Consider the following 11,232-nt stretch of genomic DNA (forward strand, 5'->3'; position numbering starts at 1 on the left):
ATCTGTCTCGCCTGCAGTTAATGCAAAACTCTACAGCGACGATTCTAAGCAGCTCTAGTAGAAGAACTCACATTTCCCCGATCCTTAAAACTCTGCATTAGCTGCTAGTTTCTTTCAGGATCCATTTTAAAATTCTGGTTCTTACTTTCGGAGCAATTCATGGTCAGGCTCCTCCTTACATCAGTGATCTGATCCAGACTTTGGGCTCTGAGGTCTGTGGATCAGAATCTGCTAATAGTTCCGTGCAAACACTTATGTCGGTTAGATGTCTTGGTTCATATTTGTCGCTTGTTTGCACATCGAAAACATTGGAAATGCCTGGGTTAAACAGAAGCATTAGCAGTAGACTATATTGCTTTTTGTTAAAAAATATAAAATTTAAATTCAGAAAAATTCAGTTATTTCACTTCAAATTTAAAAGTCCTCACAAATGGAACGTTCAGATACATCTTTTCACATACTCATCATAACACAAGAATTAAGTTATTAAGATAATGGTTTTAGAAACAAATAAATCACTAATTCAATATGTATCATGAGAAGAAAAGATGTTTTAATTAAGTTTATATCTCGAATATGAGGTATACAAGGAGACATTCTGAGTTCCATTTTACTTTTTAATTTAATATATTTACAATTTAATTTGCTTTTATTACATATCCCGTTTTATTATCAGAGCATACTGAGATCCAAACGATTAAAAAACATGATGGTGGATGGTGAAGGTTTGACCTCGGGGGAGAGTCCGGGAGCTGTGACATGAATTTCATTGGGCAAGTCAGCAGGGAAGATTAAACCTAGCAGATGTCGTTTCTTCCCAATTGGAACAGTAGGGCCAATAATAAACACACTGACACACAGCCACACAAACGCACACTAATCTGAGATGGGCTGCGAGCCCCCTTGCACATCTCTACCCTCTCTCTTCTTTTTCTTTTTTTTTTTTCTCGCAGGCAGACAGGCTGTTCCACTCACTGTCAAGTTTTTCCAGCCAGTTTTTGCTGCGGTTCTGCCTCGCTCGCATCCTTCGGAGTGGCACACAAGTTTTATTTTGGCCGAAGTGACCGAGATCACCAAATGGACACACGGGAACCCACAAAGACATGGCTTCGGATGTGCCGTCTCCTGCTGTTGTTGGCGTGTCTCCTGGACGGAGCGCGGGGACAGATTCGCTACTCCATCCCAGAGGAGCTGGAGCACGGGGCGTTCGTGGGCAACATTGCCGAGGACCTGGGTCTGGATTTGGCCCGGCTGTCCGCGCGCCGGTTCCGGATAGTGTCCGGCGTGAAGAGGCAGTACGTGGAGGTCAATTTGGAAAACGGGGTTCTGTTTGTCAACGAGAGGATTGACCGGGAGGAACTGTGCGAGCAGAGTTTGTCCTGCTCCTTCCACTTGCAGGTGGTGATCGAGAACCCCCTGGAGCTCTACCGGGTCGAGATCGAGATCCTAGACGTGAACGACAACTCTCCGAGTTTCCCGTGGACCGAGTTCAACCTGGATATCTCGGAGTCTTCCGCGCCGGGGTCGCGCTTCCCGCTGGAGAGCGCGCAGGATCTGGACGTGGGTTCCAACTCTTTACGCACGTATTTGCTGAGCGTCAACGAGCATTTTCTTTTGGATATCCAGACGCGGAGCGACGGGAGCAAGTTCGCCGAGCTGGTCCTGCAGACCCCCTTGGACAGGGAGCAACAGAGCGCGCATCAGATGGTTTTGACCGCAGTGGACGGTGGCGCGCCGGAGAGATCCGGGACCGCGCAAATCGATATAACGGTTCTGGACGCGAACGATAACGCGCCGGTGTTCGACCAGTCCTTCTATAGGGTCCGGCTGGCGGAAAACGCCCCGAAAGGTACAGTCGTTATTAAACTCAACGCGTCCGATTTGGACGAGGGAACCAACGCGGACATAACTTACTCGTTCAGCGGGCACGCGCCTATAAAAGTGCGCCAGCTGTTCGCCGTGGATCCACGCACGGGCGAGATCAAAGTCAAAGGGGTGATCGATTACGAAAAGGCGAGAATGCACGAGATATACGTCCAGGCCAAGGACAAGGGGCCCTCGGCGGTGGCGGTGCATTGTAAAGTCCTGGTGAACATTTTGGATAAAAACGACAACGTCCCGGAGGTGATCCTGACCTCGGTGTCCACCCCGGTTCTGGAGGACGCCCCCCCGGGGACAGTGATCGCCGTCATCAGCGTCACGGACCGGGACTCCGGGGAGAACGGGAACGTGGACTGCGAGATCCCCCATCAAGTTCCTTTCCAGCTCCACTCGTCTTTCAAGAACTACTACACGCTGGTCACCAGTGGTGATCTGGACCGAGAGCTCGTGGCGGAGTACAACATCACGCTGACCGCCCGTGACATGGGCTCGCCACCCTTGTTGACCCGAAAGACCATCCTGGTCCAAGTGTCGGATCTGAACGACAACGCGCCCCAGTTCAAGCAGCCGTCCTACTCGGTGTATCTGACCGAGAATAACGCGCCGGGGGCGTCCATCTGCTCCGTGGCCGCCCTGGACCCGGATTCGGGTCAGAACGCCTATCTTTCTTACTCCATAGTGGACGGGGACATCCAGGGGATGCCGGTGTCCACGTACGTGTCCGTCAACTCGGACAACGGGAACGTTTACGCGCTGCGCTCGTTCGACCACGAGCAGCTGAAGAACTTTCAGATCACGGTCCAGGCGCAGGACGCGGGGTTCCCTCCCCTCAAAACGAACGCGTCCATCAACGTTTTCATCCTGGATCAGAACGATAACGCCCCCGTGATCGTGGCCCCGGTGGGGCGCAACGGGACCCCGCCGGTGGAGGCCGTGCCGAAGTCAGTGGACGCCGGGTATCTCATCACCAAGATCAACGCCGTGGACGCGGACGCGGGCCAGAACTCGCGTCTCCTGTACCAGCTGATCCAAGCCACGGACTCCAGCCTGTTCAGCGTGGCCCTGTACACGGGCGAGATCCGAACCATCCGCCAGTTGCTGGACAAGGACCCCACCAGGCACAGATTGGTCATTCTGGTGAAGGACAATGGTCAACCGGCCCTCTCGGCCACGGTCTCCATCATCCTGTCAGTGGTTGACAGCCTGCCAGAATCGCAGCCCGATTCGGGTGACCTGTCACGAAGCCCACATCACAGCTCCAACTTCAGCATGTACTTAATCGTGTCCCTGGGCGCGATATCCTTCACGTTTCTCGTGGCCATCATCGTCCTGGTGACCGTGAGGAGCCTGAAGGACAGATCGTCCCGTAGAGACTCAGACTTCCCGTCTATAGGCGACTGGTGCGGATGCTGCCTCCGCCCGGAGACCCACCACGCCACCACGTACAAGTCCAACTTTAACGTGCGGGTGTCCACGGAGGCCCCCGGGTGCGCGGACTCCAACAGCAGCAGCAGCGCGTTGACGCAGGCATACTGTTACAAGATGTGTCTGGAGCCGGAGTCGTCCAAAAGTGACTTCATGTTCCTCAAACCCTGCAGTCCGATGATGTCACCACCGCCGCCACAGAACAACACCAAGAGCCCAGACTATCTGACCTCCGGGTGGAGCGCGCTGGACCGGAACGACCTCGCCAACAACAGGGTGCCCTCTCCCAAAGAGGTACATTCAACTCGAGCTTTAAAATCAGTGAAACTTTATTTCCAACTTTTGGTGGGTCAAATAGATGACCAAGAAGTCCCTGACTCATGGTTGATACCAAACAATGGATTATTATGTATTATTAAATCAAACATTTTAATTAAATAGGTGCCTTCATGTTACCAAATTCATGTTTAAATGCTATTTTTCAACAGAAATAGTATACGTTAAAAGCATGTCAAGTAAGTAAGGCCCATTTAGAATCAGCACCAACATATTCATAAACAATATCATAAATTAAATATCACATTATTAAATATATGTTTTAATTAAAATACTATATGTTGCTCGTTTCTGTTTGTTGAGTTACAAAAGTGTTGTCACCCAAAGTTACAACTGCAATGTCAAGTAATACAATAATATCCATGATATAATCTGGTGAATTAAGCTTTTCAATTTATTTATTTATTTATTTTATTATGGTTAGGAGCCCCAGAGAGGACATCAAACAGAAGACACATTAAAAAAGGGTCCAGGCGATAAGTTTTTAGTGCAAATGTACAAAAAAGTTTCATAACCCCATTACAATGATTTAATTCTGTCAGCAGACTACAGATCAGTAGGTCAACCCCCTTTTGATACTGAAAGATACTAGTCACTTCTGGAAGTTCAGTATTTTGTATGATTTTCTTTTATGATATTTATGATACTCCAGAGCCCCATTCTTGAATTTGTCCTCCTCCATTAAAAGATCACCAAACAAATGTATTTCCTTTAAAATCAATTTTACTTTTTACTTGAATTCTATGTGTAATTGTTATCAATTATTTCTTATCTTTTATAGATTTTTGCATCTTTATAGAAACTTGAGTGTTAATCTTCTTTTTGAGAAAACCGTCTATCGTTCCCACATAAACATATTTGGCCCCCCAGGCCTTGAGCTTGACACATGTGGTCTAGTTCAGGGGTTGCCTAACACTACCACCCCAAGCCCCCCCCAACATAAGCCTATAGCCATGGGCCCTTTTCCAAAATATGTGTATTTTTTATACTCTATATTCACAATTAATCACTTTTCAAGAGACTGTTAAATAGGTACAAGCTACTTGTTGATGTGGGTCACAAGGTGGTGTGGTTACAGTCGGACATTTGAGTATAAGATATGGGAAGTTTTCTACTTCTAAGGGAAATTTCCACAGATCTCTGGTGTAAAGATGATTAAAGAGAGAAAACACGTCCAAAAAATTAAAATGCAAGAATAAAAAGTTGTGCAAACTCTTGAGAATGTACAGAAAAGAAAAAAAACAATATATATATACATATAATACATATAACAATTAAAAGGTAGGATAAAAACTGAAAAAAACAAAAACAATATGAGCTATATAAAGTAAACTATTAACAAAAAATATATAATTACAGAAGGCAAAAAAAAAAAAAAATCCCATCAAAGATTTTAAGGAAAATATCCCTCCCTCCCCCATTTTCAACCCAACTTGATGTTGACTAAAGCTTGGGATTGTTTTCAGAGTAATATGTTGTTGTTTTTTTGGAGTTAAAGGCAGAAATCTAAGTCACACCAAAAAACATTGAAATACCAACCTAGCAGTACGAAGGTAATTGGATGTTTTTAACCCTTGTCTCAGGGTCAAGGTGACCCAAAGGCCCGAATACAAATGTGTTCGTGGTATCCCTTGTGCCCTGGGTCAAGGTGTACGACCTCCACCACTGTATGTTAACTTCTGCAAGCCAGGGGGGTTTGTTAACCTTCACCGAGTTACAACACAAGGGATACTACAAGCACATTTGTTTTCGGGCTTTTTCATCTTGACCCTGAGATAACACAAGGGTTAAGTGTGTCTTTTTGGCAGGAAGGACGAAGAAAGGGAGCTCTGTTCACCACAGTTGAAAGGACATACATTTCTGCCTTGTAACTCCAAAAAATAATACAAAAATAATCCCAAAATTTACAGTGGTCGACTTGAGGGTGAGTAGTTTGAAACCCTGGGCTAGCTCATCTTAGTCGCCCTGTATGACGGGCAACGCTCGATAAATTTCATCTTTAATTAGAGTTGTACCAACTGTTTAATTCCCCCCACTACCCTGCCAAGAAGTGAGCGACAAGGGAGCAGCAATTAAACACTGTTTTGACACGACTCAATAGCACGACGGCGCATTTTTTAAGATGAATCTTCAGAGCTTGATGATGCTAATTAAAGTCGGAGAAGTTTTGGGGAAAAACGACCTGAAGTATATACGTAAATAAGTCCCACTAGTATTAAGAAGATGAGAGTTTATGTGAGCATTTCATTTAATGACAAGTTCCGGGGATACTCATTGGCAACATCCCTCAGTCTGGCCACATTAAAAAGCAGTGAAAGGCTGTTAGTCAGTCAGATAAACAGTGATGCACGACTGAGAGCTGATCTGAAGTCTGCTGTCTCTTGATATTAGCGATATGCCTCGGTTTGCCCTCTCCTTGAAAGCTCTGGGATTTCTGTGAATACCAATGTGGTTTAGATGAATTCAGAGCTACACAGATGTTTAACAAAAAACACCACCAAAGTTTCACATCATAATCCAGCAGGGACATAACAAACAATCCCTATATGATGCAGTAATTAGGGATGTGCTGATGAAGCTTCATGAAACACTGTCTTATTGTCTAGAGGTCAGTAGGTGGCGCCATCAATTTAAAAATGTTGTGATGTTTCTTTCAAAACAGTTGTTCAAAACAAAGGAAATTGTGCAGAGACGCCATCTAGTGGACTCTGAAAATAATGACATCACTAGCAGATAGAGATAGCAGTATTGATGGGTCGATGAAGCTTCATGAAACAATGTCCTTAATTTAAGAGCCCCATAGCTGGTACTCAAACATTTGCTTTTAACAGCCATCATAAAAAAATCATTTTAAAACTGAATATTCAAGGACACTGTTTCATAAAGCTTCATCAGCCCACAAGCTGTGTTGTAAAGACACTGTATCATGATACAGTACATTCACTAGATGGCACTCTCTGCTTTAATTATTGGCATTCATCTACTAATTCCATGAAATGTAAGTAAGTAAGTAAGTAAGTAATATTTATTTATATAGCGCTTTTCGAGACCAAGGTCACAAAGCACTTAAACAATCAAAACAATATGTATCAGGATGGTGTATTTTAGTAATGGGTTCCTGAGGCATCGTGATACAGCATCACCTGTACATAGCAGTTTAGAGCAAAGATTGTAAGGCAAAGAGTGCCAACAAGTGGTCTTAATTAAGACACTGAGTCGTGATACAGCATCACCTGTATCACAATGCCTCAGCAACCCATTACTTAAGTACAGCATGTATGTTACCATCATGATACATTTCATGGAATTAGTTGATTAATGCCAATGAAGGCAGAGAGTGCCATCTAGTGAATGTACTGTATCATGATACAGTGTCTTCATTTTAAAAGGCCACTAGATGGCGCCATTACATGGTGATCTTTCATTACATTAGCAGTTAAGAGCAAAAATTATAAGGCAAAGACTGCCAATCTAATGAAATCAGGCATAATTTAGAAACGGAGATCGCAATGTACTGGCGTTTGAAACTGTATCATGATACAACATCTGCTGCTTCATGACGCCTCATCAACCTATCACGAGCTACTTCATTTTGAAAGGCCACTACATGGTGCTCTACATTTTAAGATAATGCTAGATTTTATTGAATTTGTATATTAAAACAAAATATTATAAAGCAGAGAGTGCCATCTAGTGGCCTTTTTTAATGAAGACACTGTATCATGACACAGTACATTCACTAGATGGCACTCTCTTGATACAGTGTCTTAATTAAGACCACTAGTTGGCACTCTTTGCGTTATAGCCGTTACGTGTATGAGTTTGTAAATTCAGGCCAGGTTTCATTAAATTAGTAGATCAAAGATTAAATAAGCAGAGAGTGCCATCTAGTGGCCTTTCAGATTGAAGACACTGTATCATGATACAGTACGTTAACTACACAGCGTACCATTACTAGTGAAAATTGTGTGACAAGCCTTTAAAATACTGTTAAAAAAGTACATTTCTATCGTTTATGACATTAGGTTTCATCATCCCATCCATATAATTGCTACTACGACTCGCTCGCATATATATTCCACGGTGCAATAAATTAACAAATTATTCCCGGAGATAGATTACAGTGATTGCTTCGCTCTGCATTAAACCCACTAACCTCTTCTCGATAGAACTCCATTTTCTTTTCTTTTTTTAAACAGCTACATTTCAGCAACTCCATATCTTGAGTTGCCTAATTTCTCTCACATTTTATCTTTCACAGCTCGAGATTTAATTAAACCCAGCATGACATTTAATCCGCTGGAAATGAAAGGCTGGGTGAATATATGGTGACACGGATGAGTAGCAACTGTTGGAACTAATTATTTAGCTCCACTTGCAAATTGAAGGTTTTATGATGAAAACCTAAGAACAGATACTTTCTCTTTTCTTTTTTTTTTAAACGAAAAACATGCACAATATGCTTTTTTTTTTATTAAAGAAGGGCAAACAATGAAAAAGTCCAAACTATATATAACAAATAATAATGTTAAAAAGTTATTTTCTATTGTTATGAAGTATATTTTCAATTTTCAATTGTTCTTAATTCATCTGTGCAGGTTCAGTACTCTGGCAAGGACTGGACTTTGACTAAGAATCAGCGCAACTTAGCGTACAAGAGGTAAACCCAATATTTCTCTTAACGTAAACTGGACCAGGAATGATGGTAAAATACTTACGTTTTCTCAGGTACAGCTCGGCGCAGATGGAAAGTATGTTGTCCAATCAGCAGAAGTACGATGTTTCCGATGGATACTACTGTCCGGTGGCACCACAGTACTGGACCTGGGGAAGCCAAATGAAGGGTGAGTCCAAACTGCATTATTTTCATGTTTATGGTATAAATCTAAAGCAGAGACGAACCTCCTGGTAATAATAATAATAATAATAATAATAAATAATAATAATATAACATATATTTACCTCTCAGATATACAGTGGTCACAAAGTATCTTTTTTAATAGCATATTTAAATACAAATAGATGGTTGGGCTTAGGCGCTGCGTCGCGGCCTACTGCTGTCAGTGTTTAAGAGTGAATTAATGAGTTGGTGCAAGTACTTTGGGTCTTGGATAAGCATAAAAAACATGATATAAGTAAGAGCCATTCACCATTCTACCATTTATACACACAACACAAAAATAGATACACAAGTGTGTTTCTCTGATTCATGTTGATTTTGTAATACATTTTCTATTCCTTTTTTTTTTTTAATTTCCCCTGTGTTTTCTATAGTCGTATAGTGACTTTTAAAACCTGAAAAAACTATAAAAACAATGTGATTGACAGGGATGAAATATTGTATGATTTTATTTAAAAAAAATAAATCAGATTTTATGTTTCACATACAAGAAAACACAGAAAATCAAAATGAAATAAAAACAAGATAAATATGTTTGTAGTAAGAAGCAGAAGAAAGAGAGAATTGAAACAATGTGATATTTATACTTTTTTTTAGAATATTCGTAGGAGTGAGAAATATTAAGAACGTGGACATTTGTAAAGGGGAAACATGAGAAAATGATTTAGAAAAATATTAACTTTAAAAAGAAGGTTTACTGTAACAAGGAGGAAAAGGGATTTTTTTGCTCGGGTATCTTCTACCCTGTTAAAAAAACGATGCGTTTTTTGTACAAGCAGTGTCAAAGCTTGGGATAAGGTTGGAACGCAACCAGGGCAGGATCTGGTCACTGCTTTTTTGCAGATGACATAATGCTGTTGCCTGCATCCCACCATGACCTTTAGCTCTTGCTGTGACCAAGTGTTAAGCTGCAAGGATGGAAATCAGCACCTCCAAATCTGAGTTCTCGATTAGGTGGCCCCAAGTGTAGGAGTTTAAGTATCTTTGGATCTTGTTCTCGAGTAAGGGGAGAATAGAGAGTGAGATCGAAAGACAGATTTGGGAAGTTTCAGCAGGTATTTGGACGCTTCACCAAAATGTAAAAAGAGAGTTAAGCCAAAAGGCAAACCTCTCAATATACCGGGCGAATCCCTAGCCTCCGACCGAAAGAACAAGGTCGCGAGTACACTCGTCCAGGAGTTTTCTCCAGAGGGTGGCTGGTCTCTCCATTAAAGAAAAAAGTGAGATGCATGGCCACCCAGGAGAGGCTCGGAGTAGAGCCCCATCTCCTCCAACTTCAGAGGAATCAGATGGGTACAGTGACTTGGGCATCTGGGCACGTCTACTAGTTGCGTTTTCTGGGAGGGTTCAAGGCAGGTTCCACCACTAGGGAGTCCCAGAACAGAAGAAGCACTAGACCTTTCATTTAAAGCTGCCCCCACAACCCAGATTAGCAAAAAAAAAGTTTTATTCAGAGCTGAAATATCAATGAATAATTAAAATATTGCAAAATAAAATTCTCGGCTACAGCTTTAATAGTTTTCTTTGGGGCCACATAAAAACAGTGAAAAACCTCAAGTGGCCCCCGGACCTCACTTTCCTGAGTTAAATAAATGTTAAATAAATTTAAAAAAAGGTGTTGATAAATGATTTTGTGCCCATTTAAGAGCCAGAAATGGTGCAAAATATAAACAAAACTATAGAGTGAACACAAGTAACATCAGCATAAATAACACAACATCGACTAAAACATCAATTTATTATTAAAAAGGTAGAAAGTAAAAAGAATAAATTAGAGAAATAAATGTTCATCTTTCTGCTCCTTTGATCTGTGCACAGTTATTTTAATACTGTAGCTAAACTTTCAACTCCGATGTTCACCCTCATATTAACGCTCGTCACGTCGTCCAGAATGCAAGACGTCGATTCAAGAAGCGGCCGAACCGAGCCAGCCCTGGACTCCGAAGTACCCTCAACCTCAGTCCGACCCGGCGGACTACCAGCACAACGTGTTCATCCCCGGCACCACCTCCGGCTACAGCACCCTCAAGCTGCCCTCCAGGGGCGAACTGGACGTCTATAACTCCTTCTCCACGTTTGGGAAAAAGAAGAAGTTCATCTCTTACGAGCAAGCGTACGAGAACGACGACAGTGTGATGAGCAACCAAATGTATGATTAATGTCCGCGTCCTTCTGTGTTTTAACAATGTTTTTATGACTCAAACTGGATATATCAGTGAAAGTTGATCATGATTATTAATATATTTTTCATTTTGTACATAGACAAATCTTTATAATAATGCGTGGTGATAATTTACTTGTACTTTATCATATTTGGTAACTGGTCTGACAGCAAGTTAATAAGCTGCGCATTTGTTTAATCAATATTGACATTTTGATGTTGGTCGGTTACACCACGTGTATGGACTCTTCCGGAAAAGACATTTTGAGATTCTGGTCTACATTTGTAAGTACCATTGTGTATATAAGCAAATCATATGAATAAAATATGTACAAAAAATGTGACTCATTTTGAGTATTACAGTTGTAATGACAGAAAGTAGCCAATAATTCTTATACTGGTCATAGATGATGGAGAGAAAGTTGCGCACAAGCGTGACATGAAATTAAAAGAGAAATAAATGATTTGAATGAGCATATGAACAAAAAATCACATACAAGAAAATGCAGAAAATTGAAATGAAATAAAA

At 41.8% G+C, this 11,232-nt stretch overlaps 1 protein-coding gene across 1 annotated transcript; it reads left to right on the top strand.

Moving 5' to 3' along the window:
• The first annotated feature begins 965 nt into the window (after nt 1-965).
• LOC148066061 (protocadherin-10-like) lies at nt 966-10,966 on the top strand. Its single transcript, XM_087807954.1, has 4 exons — nt 966-3,600; nt 8,241-8,302; nt 8,371-8,486; nt 10,433-10,966. Exons 1-4 carry the CDS (start codon nt 1,078-1,080, stop codon nt 10,699-10,701), a joined length of 2,970 nt encoding a protein of 989 aa, XP_087664080.1. The 5' UTR covers nt 966-1,077; the 3' UTR covers nt 10,702-10,966.
• Nucleotides 10,967-11,232: the final 266 nt, after the last annotated feature.

Source organism: Callionymus lyra, chromosome 14 (genome assembly GCF_982586985.1).
Source record: "Callionymus lyra chromosome 14, fCalLyr1.hap1.1, whole genome shotgun sequence".
NCBI lineage: Eukaryota > Metazoa > Chordata > Actinopteri > Syngnathiformes > Callionymidae > Callionymus > Callionymus lyra.